This window comes from Eurosta solidaginis, chromosome 4, assembly GCF_040869045.1.
Source record: "Eurosta solidaginis isolate ZX-2024a chromosome 4, ASM4086904v1, whole genome shotgun sequence".
In the NCBI taxonomy this organism is placed as follows: Eukaryota; Metazoa; Arthropoda; class Insecta; order Diptera; family Tephritidae; genus Eurosta; species Eurosta solidaginis.
The window spans coordinates 195,036,380-195,056,096 of record NC_090322.1 but is presented as its reverse complement, the minus strand read 5'-3'; the positions used below and the strand labels follow the sequence as shown (position 1 = coordinate 195,056,096).

Sequence of the window (19,717 nt, the reverse complement as noted above, 5' to 3'; positions counted from 1 at the left end):
CCAAAGCAAAGTGAAATATGGAAGCACTTTAAAGAAAGTCGCGAAGAAAACAACAAAATGAAATGCAAGTACTGCCGAATTTCCACAAGTGTTGCTGTCGGCATATATGATGTTTAAATCAGGGAGAGAGTAGATTTGACTTCCGAATTGAACTATTCAACTAGTTCAATTGGTTGAACAATAGTTCAATTAGGTGACCGAACTAAGAGCCAAAAGAACTAGTTCGATGGACTGAACGAACTAGAAGTGAACTAATCTTTTCATTGAACTAAAAAATCTAACTCTAGTAGCTAGATGCGTTTTACACAATCTTATGCATTATGAGTAGATTGCACTTATTTTTTTGGAGAACAGTAGAGTGAGCGACACGGCGCCATCTGACATGGAAAAGTCCCAAATTTTGTTAAGCAAAGCGTAAGAAGAAGAATTTGACATTTGCTTTGGCTAAGGGTGCTGGCAACCTTTGCAAGTGGAATTATTTTTCCCACTCGTTGGTAACTTTTCTAACATTTTTCGAAATTAAGAACTACAATTTAACGAACGAATACGACACAAAATATTCTGGCAAGTGTTTTTGTTGTATAGGGAGAATTTTTAAACAGTGAATGGGCAAGGCGAAACAAACTTCAATTTCCAAGCCTGAATATAAACGCAGCATCTTGGTTGCTTGTGGCGATGCATAAGCTTATATTAAACGCATCTATATGAAAAATTTCTTGTGCCGCGGCCTTAACAACGCAAGTTAGTCACCAAAGATACAATGCAATGCAACATATCAATTGTGAAATTCATGCAAAACATTGCACAAACAATTAAAAAAAACTGAATTTTTCACTTACTCTTGACTTCTTTAACACTTTGAGCGCATAAACGGGTGCAGAATGTGGTGGTGGTTGTTGTATTGCTTGGCCGGTGCTTTGTTTTTGTGCTACATTTATCAATGATTGTTGTTGTTGCTGTTGTAGTTCTTGTGTGTAATGCTTATTAATTACTTTGAAGACAACGCCGAACGCGCCCTTAGCCACCAAACGTACAATGCGGAATTGTTCGTTGCGACTGGTCTCCTTAAAATGTGAACTGAATATGGTATTTGTAAGTGGCTTATGCCATTGTGTTTTGGAGCGACGCTGCTGTGCTGACGTTAAACTGCATATAGAAAATATTATAGCAAAATTAATTGAAAACATTATAAATAATAAATCAATTGTTTTTTCTCGAGTTCAATTACCTTCTTCGTGATGACTTATTGCGATTGTGAAATGAATTTCTATTAGCACCGCCAGAAAAGCTCCAATTCAAACGACCACTCAAACTACCAAAACTCCAAGCGGATGCCTAAAAGTAGAAGAGTAATTTTAGATGATTAAATACTTAAGATAATATGCTCTTATTTAAGTTAAATATTCGTAAATTATCTATATATATAAATCAAATTCTGTGTGTGGGTTCGCTATGGAAACGTATTTCCCACACTTCAATCATCACCAAATTTTGGCTATAGGTTCCTTCGATCAACGCGAAGGTTTTAGGCTAAACATAATTTCGATATATAAAAGGAGCGTGGCACCTCCCATACAAATGGAATCTTTGGTACTGCATAACTTTGAAGGTATACATGCCAGAACATTGAAATTCAGTAAGGAGTTATATGAAGTCAATCCCTAACACCACCAAGAAAAAAAGAGGCGTGGCACCTCCCATACAAATGGAATATATCATACTGCATAACTCTAGATGTAGTAATGGTAGGATAATGAAAATTGGTAAGGACGTTAAGTCCTAACACCTCCAGTAAAATGTGGAATTGGGAAAAAAGGGGCGTGGCACCTTCCCTACAAATGGGATTTTTCAGAACTATAGCTGCCGTACAAACTTAGGTTATTTTAACACCTAAAATTTGACTGCATTGTTGAGTTTGGCTGTTATTCCTTTTGGACGTTTAGTAATCTGCCGCCTTTAAAAAAATTTATTAGCGTCAGTCTATCTACATCTTCTATAAAAATCAAATTCTGTGTGTGTTTTCCCTATGGAAACGTATTTCCCACACTTAAATCACCACCAAATTTTGGCTGTAGGTTCCTTCGATCAACACGAAGGCTTTTCATATTTCAGAATTAAGAATTTTAAATTAAAATTTTTTTTGGCTATGCTAACGAGCAATCTTAGCTCCCAACAAAAATGATCATGTTAACAAAATCAATGATGGGATTCAAAACCAAATTAATGGTGAAGTGGCGAAATATAAATCGATCGACAGTTACAGATGAAGATCAAATTGTGAATTATAAAATTGAATTTCTAAACTCTTTAGAACCACCTGGAATGCCTGCGCATACATATTAGCTTTGAATATTGGCTCACCAATCATGCTTCTTCGGAATTTAGACCCACCAAAACTGTGCAATGGAACTAGAGTTTGCGTTAAGAAATTAATGCCGAATGTAATCGACGCAACAATCATCAGCGGTAAAAGCAAAGGTGAAGATGTGCTCGTACCACGGATCCCAATGATTCCTACAGATTTGCCATTCAAATTTAAGTGCGCAACCGATATAGACGAAATTTGCAGCATGCTCACATGATAACTCGGCTACGTAAGATTTTGAAAAAGTGGGTGCGTTCAAGCCCCCCGCCAACTCCGAGTCTGTTTGGATCAAATTAATGATAATTGAGTTTATGCACCCTATACTGTATAGAATTTTGGAAAAGTGGGTGGTGCCACCATCCCTTCTAGAAGAAATTAAATTCGCTATATCTGAGTAAAATTTGAAGCAGATATCCAATATTTGATGTAGATATTCTATATATTCTGGGATGGGCGTGGGCGAATGAGTGAGAGTAGAACTGGATGAAAGAGAGGTAGCGGGTGTCGAAATGAGGAAGTACGGGTTGGGCGTGTGAGTGGAAAAGTGAAATGAAGAGGGTGAAGCGAGAAAATAAGAGGAAGAATAGGAAGGAAAATGAAAGATAAAGCAGGAGAAGAGGGATAGAGAGTGGTAAAGAGGACCACTTTTCAAATATAGGTAATTAAGGGTTTCGGACAGGAAAATGTCCGCTGGGTATGCTAGTTGTGTACAAATATGTATCTCTCAGCGATTGTTTAGGTACATATATCATATAGCAACTTTTTGCGCTACCTCAGAGCCATAAACGCCCAGAGATAATTATACATTCAAGATGTAAAGTGCAGAAGATCTTTCTTTTATATTTCTGGCAAATCCTTCTGCTTACGTCGTCCTGCTTACAGCCCAGGACATCGGCAGAGAAAGTAATGATTCGACGCCTCTCCCTGCTCATTCTGCGAAGAAAGACTATCGGCATACAGTTTTCTTTGGTTTGAGAAGAAAGCTCCTTCTTCGGTGATAACACAGAAAGATCGTTGCCTTCTAGTGTATTCCTCGATTTTCCTCATGAGATAACTCAGTGATACTACGCATTTGTACCCTTCGTTTATATTCTTTTCGGAACTTTCACCGCCATCTCATCAGCAAATTCGTTCCCTTCAATATTTCTGTACTAGGGGTCCCAGAAAATGGAGACATCGCTGTTTCGATTATACCATGTAAATCTCTTCAAAGTCTTCTCTCCTGGGAGTGGGATTCAAAACCAAACTCTTGCGATGATCAATCTGTATACAATCACACTCGACCAAAGTCACTTGGGATTCAAGGGGTTGTGTAGCGCAATATATAGCTTCTCCAACCCAATTGTCAACCTCACCTTCGAGCGGCGAATCCCGTTTCACTAACAGACGAGGCTCTGGCGACCCCAAGCTCCTCAGGGAACTTGGGGGTGGGGAGGGAGGGATGGCCTGAAGGTTTAATGTGGCCATATAAATCGTTCCCGAGATTGGTCGGGCCAGCACCTTAATGGTGCTGTTACCGGAGCGTATCGGATCTGTATCCGACAAAGGACCATCACATCCATAACACTCCCCAAAGCCTTCGGGGAGTAACCTAATCGCTACAACAACAACAACCAAAGTCACTTCCAGTGGTTTTTCCTAATTTCCTTCTTTTCATATATTTCTTCAGTTTTGCTGGTTATTGTTATGCTCAAGTGGTTAGAATATTCCCGCGGTAGGTAGACCGATCGTAAAAGGCGACTACAATAACATGGCTTACCCAATCCATGAGTGCTGTATTGCTTCAAAGGGAGCAATGTGAACGCGGTGTAGCAATTGTGGGACCCTATCACGGGGCCGTTATTAAAAACTGTACTCGCGGGGAGAAAGAAAAGCAGTTGTGGTCTGAACTACTGTGTTTGTATACAGTTATCATCTCCTGTCCTTGGGATGACCCCTTTCACCTCTAATGGAAGGGAGTTCACTTTTGGGGAAGTTGACAATAAAACATTCGCAATGGAGCAGTCCCTTCTCCGCTGAAGTTGGCCATAAAGCATTCTCTTTGGAGCTCTGCGGTCTCTTTTGCTCTCCACGTTGCCAATAAAGCATTCTCTTTGGAGCTCTGCGGTCTCTTCATTACAAAAGTTAGCATTTGCCTTTGGAGGCTCTGTCACCAGGGGCTAAGCGGCATCTTTACCTATTCTAAGATATAGCACACATTTTTCAATTAATTGTTCTGCGGAATGCCAAAGAAAAGTTTGATTACATCCCTTAATGTATGCCTGTTGAGTATATGGAGACAAGGAGGATGACAATCGTTTATCGTTTATGGATAACAATTGATAACTTAAAGAGTGGGGTATGTGCTCGATTTTCTTTTTGAAATTTTTAAAACTCCGTTAGACTATGCTGAACGGTGGCTTCGGATTTTTTAAATGTGATCTGTAGCTGATACTTATGTCGTAGACGTGAACGGACAGACGAAAAAGTTGTAATTACATCCCTTAATTGTGATGCAGTATTATACAATTTCGATTGTTACTCCAGGTGCTCAGAAAAGGTTGTGCACATCCCTTTATTGTGGAATTGTATCTTGAATCTAATTTCATCACAAGCGTCAGAACATGACGCATCGATTTTATAATGCTTAACTTTGAATGGTGTTGGAACTCACGATGAAGTTTCCGTGCAACCGGATGGAATAATCCATAAAATGGAAGAAATCTTAGGTCGGCCTCATATCTTACCAAGGTAAGACTTTGTGATTGTAAAACCGATTATAAGCTGATGGATACCAACGTTGTGAACTGAAGTATTTTGACATGGAACATTAAGCCTTCGGTTAGCTGTTGATCTGCATAATTAGATATGATGCGTATTTGACACCGTGAGGTTGTTGTTTTGAGTACAACCCAGCCACAGTTCCCTTTTACATTTTTGAGCCATCCTTGTAGACTATAATGTCTCCACCAATGTCTAAGTTCTCCTTCCATTCCAAGCACCAAAGATACATTATGTTGTGTTAACAACTGCCGCCAGACATTGGGCTAGTTTTGACTTTAATCTTCCTTTTGCCATGTAGTCAGCTAACTTCCACACGTTACATTCTTTAAGGAGTGACATTTTGGGACACAGTAATACAAAAGAAAATATACAAAAATTTCAGGCAATACTGTTCGTACATTTGTGTTATGGCATCATATTAGTCATATATTAATCGCCAAATTGTTAATGTTATTGCGAAATATTAAAGTAGCAGGCAGGGGCGGCCGTGCTAATTATTCTAAATTGATAAGAAATTTGATGTTCATAATTCAAATTGAAATCGAGCAGTGAACTTTTTAAATTACATATGTACGTGCATTTCCTTCAACAGTAACAAAACAAATGTTCATAATTTAAATTGTATACCTAAAAGCGGAGTCATTGGTGCCGTTTGTCGTATCGCTGTAGTCGCATCCCTAATACTAGGTTCAAACACACACCAAATTGGCAATTTATACTATTTGGGCAATTTATTACGCAATTTGTCATATAATAAATTGTAATAATTAATTTCCAATTTAAAAAAAATTACGTAATAAATTGTTTCAAACTGCAAATGCAACATTGTTGTTGTTGTTGTAGCAGTGCTTCGCCCCACCTAACAGACGCGACCGATCACAAACTGTCATCAATATCCTCTAACGGGAGTCCAAGGAAACTTGCTGTTTCAACAGGGGTGGACCATAGGGAAAGGGGTGTTAGAGGCGTTGGTTCCACATTACAATTAAAGAGATGGTTGGTGTCATATGGGGACACATTGCAAGCGGGGCATACATTTTGTATGTCGGGGTTGATTCTGGATAGGTAAGAGTTTAACCTGTTACAGTATCCAGAACGAAGTTGAGCCAGAGTGACACGCGTTTCCCTGGGGAGTATGCGTTCCTCTTCCGCAAGTTTTGGATACTTTACTTTGAGTACTGGGTTCACCGGGCAATTCCCGGCATAAAGGTCCGACGCCTGTTTGTGGAGTTCACCAAGGACCTGCTTGTGTTTTTTCGCTTCATACGGCTGTGTTCTCAGATGCCGTATTTCCTCAAAATGCTTACGGAGATGACTCCTTAAGCCCCTAGGCGGTGCTGGCTCGTCAATCAGATGTCTGTTGGGATGCCCAGGTTTCTGGGTATTCAACAGGAACTGTTTGGTCAGCATCTCGTTTCTTTCCCTTATGGGGAGTATTCTCGCCTCATTATGTAGATGGTGTTCTGGGGACATAAGAAGACAGCCCGTGGCAATTCTGAGAGCAGTATTTTGGCAGGCCTGTAGCTTCTTCCAGTGGGTAATTTTTAGGCTTGGCGACCATATGGGTGACGCGTAGCACGTAATCGGCTGGCTAATTGCTTTGTATGTAGTCATGAGCGTTTCTTTATCTTTTCCCCAGGTACTGCCAGCAAGGGATTTGAGGATTTTGTTACGGCTCTGAATTCTCGGAACAATTGCGGCTGCGTGCTCACCAAAATGTAGATCCTGATCAAACGTCACACCCAAGATTTTGGGGTGTAGGACAGTCGGTAGCGTAGAGCCATCGACGTGGATGTTCAAAATGGTCGACATTTGGGACGTCCATGTTGTAAATAAGGTCGCGGAAGATTTAGTCGGTGATAATGCCAGGTTTCGCGAGGCGAAAAACTGGAGAGATCAGGGAGGTAGCCGTTTATTTTATTGCATAGCTCATCGATCTGTGGGCCTGGGCCTGTGGCCATTACTGTGCAGTCATCGGCGTAGGAAACGATTGTGACTCCTTCCGGTGGTGAAGGTAGCTTAGATATGTAGAAATTAAACAAAAGTGGGGATAGGACACCACCCTGTGGCACCCCTTGTTTAATTCTCCTTGGCTTTGATGTTTCGTTTCTAAATAGCACCGATGCCTGCCGACCACCCAGATAATTTGCGGTCCACCTTTTAAGACATGGGGGAAGGGTAGACCCTTCCAGGTCTTGCAGTAACGAGCCATGGTTGACCGTATCAAAAGCTTTTGATAGGTCTAGCGCTACGAGTACTGTTCTATGGTGGGGGTTTTGATTTAAACCGCAATTTATCTGGGTGCTAATGGCATTTAGCGCGGAGGTAGTGCTATGGAGTTTTCTGAAGCCATGCTGATGGGAGCCTAGTTGCAAATTTGCTTGGAAATAAGGGAGCAAAATGGCTTCGAGCGTCTTTGCTACTGGCGATAGGAGAGATATCGGACGATACGACTCTCCTATGTTAGCTGGTTTACCAGGCTTTAGTAGCGGGACCACCTTGGCCATTCTCCATTTCTCGGGGATGACAAAGGTGGAAAGAGACAGGTTGAAGACCTGCGCTAAATATTTGAAACCCTCTTTCCCTAGGCTTTTAAGCATCGGCATGGCTATGCCGTCTGGGCCCACTGCTTTGGATGGTTTAGCGCGACCAATGGCGTCCTCAACCTCTTTAGCGGTGATGGTGATTGGTGACGCGCTGAATTTGTGTTTATGTGCGTGTCTGTTGGCCCTCCGTCTAACTTTGTCGACCGTAGAATGCATTATATATTGTCGGCAGAAAGCGCTCGCGCATTTTTTCGCATCCGACAGCACTTTGTCGCCAAAGGCGATGGAAACTTTGTCTTTGTGCTTAGTCGGATTCGATAGGGACTTTACGGTGGACCAAAGTTTACCCACACCGGTAGAGAGGTTACAACCTCTTAGGTGCTCCTCCCATTTCGCCCGCTTGTGTTCATCCACAAGCAATCTGATGCGTTGGTTTATATCCCTTATTTGGGGGTCGCCTGGATCAAGCTGCCTTATAAGGTCACGTTCTCTCGCTAAGTTTGCGGCCTCCGCCGGGAAGTGGGGCCGGATTTCGGGAATTCTCCCGGCGGGAATGAAACGTGCCGAGGCGGATTCAATGACCTTGCGGAAGGCACGCTCCCCTTGGCGGGCATCAGTCGGGATAGGGAGGGCAGCAAAGAGGTTGTCTGTAAAGGATTTATATTCTTCCCACTTTCCTTTTTTGAAGTTTATGAAAGTGCGTTTTTCGGTGACGATGAAGTCGGCGGTACGCTCGAGCGAAACAAGTATAGGCAGGTGGTCGGATGCCAATGATACCATCGGCTGCCAGTTGACGCAGTTTACGAGTTCTGCGCTCACGATTGAGATATCTGGCGAACTGTGACAGCTTCCTACCATACGTGTGGGGGCGTCTCCGTTTATTGTGCAGAACGTCGTTTCTTCTATTTGATCCGCCAACATCTCGCCCCTACTGTCCGCCCGCAAATTTGAATGCCATAGATCATGATGGGCATTGAAGTCGCCTAAAATAATGCGATTGTTTCCAGTGAGTAAGGCTCTGATATTAGGGCGGTATCCACCGGGGCAACAGGTGGCAGGGGATGTAGATGTTGATGATTTCTAGGTTTGCATCGCCTGACCGGACAGATAGGCCTTGACGTTCTAAGACGTTGTCCCTGCGGTCGATGCCAGGATCAAATATGTGATATTGCACAGAGTGGTGTATTATAAACGCGAGGCCGCCTCCAACATTGTAAAGTGTGTTTATTGAGTATATTTAAAAGTCAGTTACGCATGGCTGAACTATATGGTTGGCTCATCTCATCAGCTGATTTTATGTCTTTCATTTCCCTGGAGTAAGGATTGTCAAAAGAAGATGGCAAAATCAAAATGAAACCAAGACATTGAACACATTTTCTTACAACACACAAAAATTTCAAAATTTTATGTTTTCATTCCATTCCATTCACCTAATACCAACACGCACATTTTGACAGTCTCAACAAAGACATGTTCTTACTGCAGAGATGAGACAACCAGCTATCAAATTACTATTGTGTAAGCTAAATAGAGTTGTATGAACACCACTCAATTTAAATCGAAATAGCCTCAATTTATTTTTCTGTTTGAACATAGTATAACGTAACCCTATACGATACATTGTTATCGATTAATGGTGCCTTAACCTAAAAATCGTGAAAATTTTATAAAAATGAAGAAAACGCAAAAAATTACAAACATATTCCACAAAAAATAAGTCTCTTAGTCATGACGTATCCAAAACAATAAATAAAATCTACAAAAAGTTATTAAATTCACCAATTCAAATATTTTTAGGTTATGGATATGGCGAGAAACCAAAAACCAATTGGTTGGCTACGATACGGTTACGACCTTAGCGTTACGATATGGCACCAATAATCGATTACATTGATTCCCATAAGGTTGGCCGAATCAGCTGTTATAAGGTTACCGATAACACACCAATGTCTGCAGCTTCATGCTCAATGATACAGCAATTTTCAAATCTTTGATATACTACGGACATTGTTGTTGATAGTACCTTGCCGGATAAGGCACTAGCCCGATCTTATCGGTAACGATTTAATATGACCCATTGAACTTTCTAGGCCATTGACTCGCATATTTGTGGGGAATATTCAAACAAATATTTTTGACTTGACTTGAACGTCAAAAACATACACACAAATATTTCTACCGAACAACTTAGTGATTCAACAGATAACAGTTCATATTTGTCCAGATGTTACAGCAGCGAATGGGAAATAGCATTATAAATTTTTTATACCCAGCTGTACTTGTTGATTGGATAACGGTTGGTTGTACAGGTATAAAATTATGGAGATTTACGTATCAAAATCATCAGTATTGAAAAAAATTTTTATTAAGCCATGTCCGTCCGTCCGTTAACCACGCCCACTTTTCCTAAAGGTCTAATCTCAACAAAGTTTACAATAACTCTATGGTATTTAACTACATTTTACAGATAATATACCAACAACAGCGTTTCAAGTGCACAGCTGGGTATTTAATGTTCGGTTTCACCTGATTTTTACTTGTTTTTTCAAATTCCGTCGATTCAGTTCTTGATTTTAAAAAAAAATTATGAAATTTGTAACTGGAAAAAAACGGACTCCCGTCTATTCCCGTAAAGCTTGTCTTATATACCAAACTATACAATATACCGCCGTTAAACTTAGCAAAACTAAATGGTGTGCGCCCAAACGAAGCAGATAAGGCCAAATTTCTAGGCGTAGGTGTGGACAAACAGCTGAACTGGAATGACAACGACATTCAGCCAATATATGCAGTTGCATTTATACCGCGATTATCCGATCAATACTGCTGTGTGCGATACTCGTATATTGACCAGCCCTGAGCAAAGCGTAAAACCTAAACTTGTTGGGAAAAGTCCAGATAGTTGTCCAAAACACTAGAACTCTAGCATACTAAACAAATACAATATTCTTCCTCCTAGCACAGATTGCTGTGAAACCATAAAAGATTCTTCCTGACAAGAAACACTTAGGTATGCCCCTTTCCACATGCAAGCTAATACTAAAAGAGCACATCTACAGTCAAGCCGGCGAATTGCTACTAACACTGGGGGTCGGACACCTAAGCAAACCTGGCCAAAATGCGATCCTAAAAAACCTTTTCACGTTTACACCTTAAGTAGGGATGAGATCTCCAAACTTGTAGGAGTACTGCCTTATAAGTAGGCATGCGGAAAGGCTCGGAGCCTTATCGCCGGTGCTACAGGAGTTGCAGGGGGATGAAGGGGAGAAAACGTTGGTTCACCTCACCTACAACTGCCCGGCGCTAAATGGTGGGAGACAGCGCTTTCTGAGAGCCCCCTTTCTAGATAGTGTGAGTCTCATGGAGTACGTCATCAAGGACTTCGTAGCCTTTGTCAGGTTCTGAATATGGTTCGAAGAAGAAATGTAAAGGCGGCTTTTCGTGATATCACAACGGGCCTAATTGTCACTGGTCTACATATGTGTGCCCTCGTGCAGCTTCTTCAACCTAACCTAACATAGACTAAAATTTATTGGGCTTCGAAACTACATACTCAAAAAAATTCAAAAAACTTAAAAAAAAAGTTCAAAATTTTCGTAAAAGTGTCTAGAATTTTTTTGAAAACGTTTTCGAGATTGGCTTTCATAGTTTCAGCTATACAATTTTAGAAAGTTTTTTCTTAAACTATAGAAAAAAGTATCCACTGCTATTTTCGTGTTCTGTGCTGTTTAAATAAAATTTCAAGAAGTCGATACCAGTGCAAAAGAAGTTATATTGATAATACCTAGAGAGGCGCCTTGCAGTCTTACAAATGTAACTATTTGAACTATAGGATTCAAAGGTAATACAATGAAAAAAACTGGTGTGCGTGGTTTGATGAAATCATCTGAAATTATCTGGATACAAGTAACTAAAAAAAAGACTTAGCACACCCAAACTCTATCAGTACAAATACTTTTCAACTTTGTTTATATACAATAGATTTGATAACAAATACCTTAAAAAAGAAAAAAAAAACAATTTCATTGAAAAGAGTTTCTAAAACATTTAAATGTTTGTTTTTCATGTGAAGAGCCAATGAACAAGAGTGATTTTTTCACCTACTCAAAACGATCGTTCACAAAGAGCCACGCGGTAACTAAAATACATTCAAAAAATATGTAAACAAAAAAATTAACAAAACAAAAAAAAAGTAAAAAAAATCTGCAAAAAAAAAAAGAAACAGACAAATCATGGCATTAGAACATAATGATTAAAATAATCGCAATATCCGCTCGATTCCGCTGAGTCAATCTAAAATATTATATGAAAATGTATGGATATTTATGTACGTCTTAATAATAATACTGTAAAAATAAGTACGTAAATAAAATCACATGTGTATGGCGTTGTTGTTTTTTGTTTTTGTGTTCACTTTTGTCGCTTTGGTATAAGCACCTACTTACTACTTATTGCTAGTACGAGGGTCGACACTTAAGTTTTTATAAACTCCAATAAAACCTAATTGCACGAGCAACGAAACGATAAATGGAATAAAACGTGCCAACAGTGTCCTATAAGTTAGGTTGAACTGGCCGATCCGTGTGGATCATACATAGACTGAACGATTTCATAGTGTTACAAGAAGTTTTTCTTAACGCCCAAACTGAAAAACCTTATCAAAACCAGCACCTATGTTATAAAATAACTCCGTACTCTTGTCAAATTCTAGAAGCTTTCTAGGATCTTGGCATAGATTGGGGACATTTTTGACATTGATTTGCATAATTCCAGTTACAAAATTTATACAATTTTTTTTTTAATATCGAATATATACCAAATTTAACGCTTCAAATGTTTTTCTCAGAAAAATTTTCTATAATATTATTTTCATTTGAGTTGTTCAAGTTTTTCAAAACAATAATCACAGAAAGAACATATATTTCAAACTGTAAGGTTTTTTCTGAGACAAAACAAAATTTTTTTTTTTGTCTTTCAATTTTAGTTTTAAACGAATATCTGATAATATAATATCTGGCTTAACTTTCATGCATTTTCAAAATCTTTTAAATTGTTAATGGATATTTTCGATGTCTGACAAAAACTGAAAAAAAACTACCGCTTCATTTTTCTGTTCGCTGCTATAATTTTCGTTATATAATTCATTCGTTTTTTTTTAATTAACGAAATTTAAAAACAGAATAAAATAAGTGATAGAGTTTGCTTGTCACTTTTGCTGCTATCATTTTACTCGCAGGTCTATATGAAAGGTTACTAGCCGGCCGGTAATGCCTGAACTTCGGTTTGCATGGCAATCTTGAATGAATTTTAAAAACTATCTACTGCTAAATTTTCCTTCTCTTCCAATTTCACTTCTCCTCACTCCATGTTTATACATCTCTCTCTCTTTCGATTTTCCCTTACTTTTCGTCTTCCTCTTCCCGATGTTACCTCTACCCAAAAAATAGTAAACAAAGTAATAGGGAACTTTACAGTTCTCTCTTCTCTGTAGAATTTCTTGCGTTCGATCAAGTTTCTAATATTCACTTTTTTATAATTTTCGTCAACTTCACAACAATGATGACAGCATCAAAATGTCGAAAATCAAATATATGTGACAGTTGTAGACAAAAAGCAGTGACTTTTAGTGGGAAGCTCTTTCCTGTGCCCCATTCACAATAGCACTGATTTTAAACATTAAAACGTTACACAACCCTGGGCATCTGGGTGGTTACTTTTTAAGCGCCTATTATATCAACTGGTAACTTATTTTTTGTTGTTGCTTCTTTTGTTGGTGCTTTTAAAGTGCCAAATCAACTGACTGAACTCCCTTAAATCAATACTTACTTAGCAAGCCTCGTAGTGAGTAAATGCTTATGGCGGTGGTGTCATTTATGATTACTCAATAATTTTTTCCAAAACACAGAAGTAAAAAAATGGTATTCTAATTATAAAAAACTAATGTAAAGGAGGTAAACAGTATTATCATATAACGCTACTAACACTTGATGTATTTGTAGCGTTCGCATTTCCACCATCATTTCAATAAAACATTTAAAAGAAGTTGATCATTACTTGATTTTGCGTTGAACAGGCCGCGAGACACGGCCATTACGGTTTTTTATACGACAAAGAAGTAAGCTATTAATAATACCAATGAGACTTAAAAAAAAGGAGCCTCGAAACCAGTTTACATTCAGTGATATAGCTGTAATCATTCATCAACGAGTTGCAAAAAAGAAAGAAAAAAATATACTCTTTAAAACATCTCTAGTCTGAACGCTTTGCATTTCCATACAAATAAAAATTTTGTCCGTGTGGCAACTTTGGTATTCTGTGAGCCGTGTCGTTTCGATCAATCAAAAATTTTCTCTACTCATCTGTAGTCTGATCGCTTCGCATTGCGATACAATTATAAACTCCGCTTTGCAACTTTGGTATTCTGCGTTCCGTGGCGTTTCGATCAATATTCGAAATTAACGCTTCTCTATTCTACATTTCTATCGTAGTTATGTTTAAGTTGAATATTTGTTGGTGAGACACGTTTCCGACCTTAGGAGTAGGCATTTTGAAAGAAATTTGAGGACGACTCCAAAGGAGGCACTGAGGTTTGACACGACTTGACGACTGCTCTCCGCAATTTTATAGTGGCCACGGCTTGGCAGAGCGTTTCCGTTACAAAAGTATATAATACATGCCTGAAAGTATTCTTAATAGGTCGAAAGTTGATGAGTGAGTGCGCCCCCGCGGGTTAGGCGGCTTAAAATATTGCCGCGTGCAGGCGCTAAAATGCCAAACTGATTCAAGAGGTTGTGCAGCGCAACCATTTCAAGTGGTTGCCAGCACAATGTATAGCTTCTCCAACTCAATTGTCAACCTCACCTAGAAGATTTCATGTGGTCATAATAAATCCTTCCAGTGATAGTCGGGCTAGTACATAATGGTGCTTGTTACCAGAACGTACCTAATGTGCATCCGGCAAAGGATCATCAACGTCGATAACACTCCCCAAAACCTTCGAGGAGTGTCCTTATCGCTACAACAAAAACAACACCACTCCGAGTGTATTTCTGTCATGAAAAGCTTCTCAATGAAAATTCGTCTGCTTGCAGATGCTACTCGGAGTTGGTATAAAATATGAAGGTGGCTTCCGGCCAAATTGGATGAGAACCTCGGCTTAATCTCCTCGGAGGTAAATCGCGCCAAACTTTTTAAAGCGCCAAATACACGACACGAACATTTCCGCGAACATTCCGCAATCTTGTTCGCAGCTTTGGCCATACACCATACGAACTTTTGGCCGAACATTAGTTCTCTTTCAGACAGCGATGAATACGGACAACAATTGTGCTGCAGCAATATTGCTCGCTGTGGCAATTAAGCGTAAAAAAAAGAGAGAAGATCGCAAAAAAAGAATTTGGTGCAAAGAATGGTTTAAAAAAAGAGCAGTTCTTGGACAAAGTGAGCTTATTAAAGAACTGGAATTCACGTCACAAAATGATTTTAAAAATTACGTTCGTATGAGCAAGGCAACATTTGACCAACTTTTACAAAAAATTTTGCCACTCATAACGAAACGGGATACAATAATGAGAGAAGCGATTCCCCCTCATCACCGCCTTGCTTTAACTTTGCGCTTTCTAGCTAGTGGCAATAGCTTTGAATACTTAAAATTTTTGACGGCAATTGCGCCCCAAACGATTGATTCACGCCGGTATTGCGCTCGCAAACTACTTATTTTTTTATAACTGTATCCTTTGTGGCATCAGGATCAACTTCTTTTAATTTTTCGATTAAAGTCGCATAATCATTATTCTTTTTAATTCTATTACAATAATCTTTGCTTTTTACTTGCCACAATGATGGCAAAGATTTATACATTTCAATAAATTCACTCAGAAATTTTTTATTGTCCATTTTACTTTTCCGCGCACGTCAGTTCCGTTCAGAAATTACTACGATTATGAGCTATTTCGTCATACACGCACGAACAGTTCGCACAAATGTTCGCCAAAAATTAAAATATTTTGATTTTTGGTGAACATTTGCGCGAACTGGCAAACACCACCATACACGACAGAAAAGGTCGCAGAAACATGCCATAACGGGAATGTTCGCGGAAATGTTCGTGTCGTGTATTTGGCGCTTAAGTGTAAGCCTTAGCAGTTTAATCATGAGTTTCTATGAGTATCCATATTAACTGTTTCTACTTCACTAGCAATGGATTCCAATCAGAATCGACATTTCAAGAATTTGTTCATACATAATTTCGAGTTGTACAATAAATAAGATAATCTCGTTATATGCAAACTTTTCCTTAGGTTTTATGCATTGTTTTGCGTAAATTGTTTTTTTTAGTGTTTTGTTTCGATTTCGTACATTCCTAGGCAAACAGCTGATTTTGAAATTGTATTTTCTCTTTCTCTTCTTATTTCGATTCATACAAAAAAATACTCTTCATTCGATTAATCACCGTACAAAATTAAGCAATTTAACAACTATAAAATCACTTATCACTCATATTGTTGTGATATTTGTTATTGTTTTGAACACATTTCAGAATTGTACCAAGTGCTTTTTACAACTCTCGGTTTTGAACTGTTGCTTACCCGCTTTGAGCGCGTGTTATGCACGCTTCCTAATCAAGTGAGGCGCATGACATGCAGCGACGTTTTATGTGTGTTATGAATTCAATGAGATTACATTTGATGTTGATGTTGATTATTATATCACTTGATGTTCAATATCAAAATGCTGCTTTTTCAATGTATGGAATACCGAGCTATTTTAAAATTTTGTATATGTAGCTGCACCCAAACTTTATTTAATACTCAATTTTATCTTTGTTTTGTATTTAAATATTATGGCTTATTTTTTATTTTTTCTTATTAAAGTTTATTTTGTTTATGCTTTGAAAACGATTGGAAGCGTTAAGAGCTAAGCGCCTTAGTCTAAAGCGTTTAGCTATTTAGAATTACTAATGTTGACTGACGTTTCGAGTCGCACAATCTGCAAACAATGGCAATCGTGCAGAATTGAAAAGCAAAACAGAGTGTCCGAAAAGACGCGTGTTGCTATTAACGTCAATGCTATGTAGCCGACGATTTCTACCTACACAACTTATATATATGTAGGTGGTACCAATCATATCACTATCGCCGTCCGCTTAGTCGTTGTGGCTGTCATTGTTGTTGAAAATAAATACCCTGTAAATACATGCAAATCTACACCTTTTATCATGCTAAAGCACTTACTAAGTATGTAGCTTTATTTTCTAACGCGTGAACTTGTCAATCCGCGAAGCCAGTGTTGAGATCATTAAGACCACGTTTATACACGGGTACTCCCTCCTTGGCAAATCGTTATATCTGGACCGGTTTGGCAAGACACCGACGAGGGAGTAATCGGTATGGACAGCTCAGCCCACGTCGTTTTTACTCGTCGCACCCACCCCTGTGTACAATTCCGTCTATGAGCAATTAGTTGCCGGCTATGGAGTATATTTCTTAACAGCGTCTAAATAGCTGGTGAATGGATTATTAATTAGTATTCATCTTATTTGAGGTTCATTGATATCGAAACGCAATTGTGCGGCAATGAAACAATTTTCCTGGGCCCATGTTAATCCCATATTTACTTAAAATAATGACAATATTATCGCTGCTGTTGGCATAAGTGCGTTGTCTGCCACACAAATACTAAAACAATTGCATAAGTGTGTGTAAAAATTGAGTGACAACTCCCCACAGTGTGCTAAAAGAAAATGTGGACTGTGAAGTTCGAAATTAAAAAGGACTCTGGTTATTTGATTTCAAGCTAATCCTAACAATATTTACTTATATTCATATAACTAAGAACGCGGAGGTCGGGCTAGCCAGATAAAACTTTTTTATAAAAGAAGGTATGGTGTTTCTTCAATGCAAAATTTACTTAAAAAAATCACTTTTTCATTAAGAAAGAACTATAAAACAAAGTAAATGTAAAGATAGAAATATATATTTTCAAAACATAGTTATTCAATAAAAAAATGTATAAAAATTAATAAAACTAAGTAGAACGTATAAATAGTTACTTATATTAAATTGTCAATATTTATTAATAATTAATTAATTATTATTAACTATTAATATTTAAATTGTCAATATTAATATGTATGCTCAAAGGAACTTAATAATACTAAGTAAAACGTATTAAAAGTCACTTTAACCTTGCAGCATATTGTTTTTATTATATGCCCAAAAAGTAGCATGGACTTTTCCTTTTGCATTCACTGTTGATTTTAGTGAGTGACAAGCGAAAGCAAATGATCGTTATCGCACATCGTTAGTGTCTGTGTGAAATACGAACTCAAATTGCACAATGTGCAACTTTTGGCCGGCTCTGCTCTAGTCATTGAGCTATCGCATCTGTACAATAAACCTTGATATCATCATATATATTATTTCTAATTGCTGTTTTTATGTACGGGTCCCTTTTTCGCTCTTATTTGGAATGCAAATCTATAAATAAAGTTTTGGTTGTAAAGATAGAGATTCGGGCTATTAGCGAGCTTTAGGCAATTTTGGTCGTAGTGCTTTTGTTTAGCTATATTTTATTAAAATCATTTGTTAAAAATAAACGATTGTTAGCACACAAAGAAATCTATTTGTACTATGACACTATTGTGAATATTTTCACTGCATTACCGGCAGTTGCTACCGTACGTCAGATGGCAGCGCAAGCTGTAAGTTTTAATTGATTGATAGAACAGCTGATTTATGTTGATATTTGATAAGAGACTTTTATATTGGTTGCGCAAGATGCGCACGGGTCCGGCTCATATCATTTCATTTGTATAACAATAAATAAATATTGTGAAAAATAACATATACATTTCATTTGCGGAATTTTTTTATTTTTTAGTATTTCATCAGTAAGTTTAAAATTTTTGGTTTTATTTTAAAACCAGAAGTGTTCATAAATTTCTACATTTAGATTTTTTTAAGTTTTTGGTTATTTTAAAACAAACTTTGAGATTTAAGACTTATTAAAATAAAAGTGTACACTCGGAGTGCTTGCCAAAGAGGGGCGAACGCGCTAAGAAACATTTTCTTCTAATTGAAAAAACTTGTTTCTAAATTTTTGATGTTGCTTAGCCCGGGTCGTGAACCCAGGATCTTCGGTGTGGTTTGCGAAACACGGCGGCCGAGTTATTGCTATGTTAAATTTAAAATTTAAAAATAATGAAAATGAAGAACGAAGTACTTTGCAATTTAAAAGATTTTCGATTTAATACAAATTTTTTTTTAAATTGCTTAAACCTATCATCGACCAAGTCCTCGGCAATCTTATTTACAACATGGATTAAGCAAATGTCAACCATATTGGACATCCACGGCGATGCATTACACTAACGACTGCCTGACACCCAAAAATACTGGGAGTGAAGTATGATAATGATCTGCATTTTGGCGAGCATGCAGCCGCAATTATACCTAAAGTTCAGAGCCGTAACAATATCTGCAAGTCTCACTGGCAGTACTTGCTGGAAAGTTAAAAAATTGCTACTAGTAGTCAGCCTCTTGCGTCTCCGATATGGTTACCGCGCTTAAAAGAAACACACTGGAAGAAGCTGCAGGTCTGCAATACCACACTCAGAACTGCCAACGGATGCCTTCTTATGTTGTCAGAACATCATCTACACATTGAGGCGGGAATATTCCCCATAAAGGAGATAAACAAAATGCTGAACAAATAGTTTATATTAAATACTCAGAAAACTGGGCATCCTAACAGCCAACTGATTGATGAGGCCCCGCCCTTCTAGGATATAAGGAGTCATATCCGTAAGCTCTATGGTGATATCTGGCACACAAGAATTCATATGTTTGAATTAGATTAGCATAAACAGACCCTCAGCTTCATCTACAAAGAGTCGACAAAGTCTTATGCCGATAAATCCTCGTTCTCAGAGTTCATTACCCGAAACTCGTAGAAGAGGAAATAAGGCCAAGCCGCACGTCACTAGGGCACATATTCGATCTGGATACTAGATACTGAAATAGGTTAAACTCTTACTTATCTA

The 19,717-nt window shown here is 38.3% G+C and overlaps 1 protein-coding gene across 2 annotated transcripts in view; it reads right to left on the bottom strand.

Annotated features, from left to right (window-relative positions):
• The window catches only part of LOC137250859 (serine/threonine-protein kinase S6KL-like), a 91,854-nt gene that overhangs the window by 37,552 nt on the left and 34,585 nt on the right, over positions 1-19,717 (bottom strand). The window contains exons 1-3 of one of the 2 annotated variants that reach the window (XM_067784484.1): positions 16,033-16,189; positions 1,229-1,335; positions 840-1,146 (exon numbers count right to left, since the gene is read on the bottom strand). In XM_067784484.1, the coding sequence (XP_067640585.1) occupies positions 840-1,146; positions 1,229-1,335; positions 16,033-16,095 (477 nt within the window). In that variant the 5' untranslated portion in view covers positions 16,096-16,189. Of the gene's footprint in view, positions 1-839; positions 1,147-1,228; positions 1,336-16,032; positions 16,190-19,717 lie in introns of those variants that run through there. The other variant, XM_067784483.1, reaches the window with a different exon arrangement.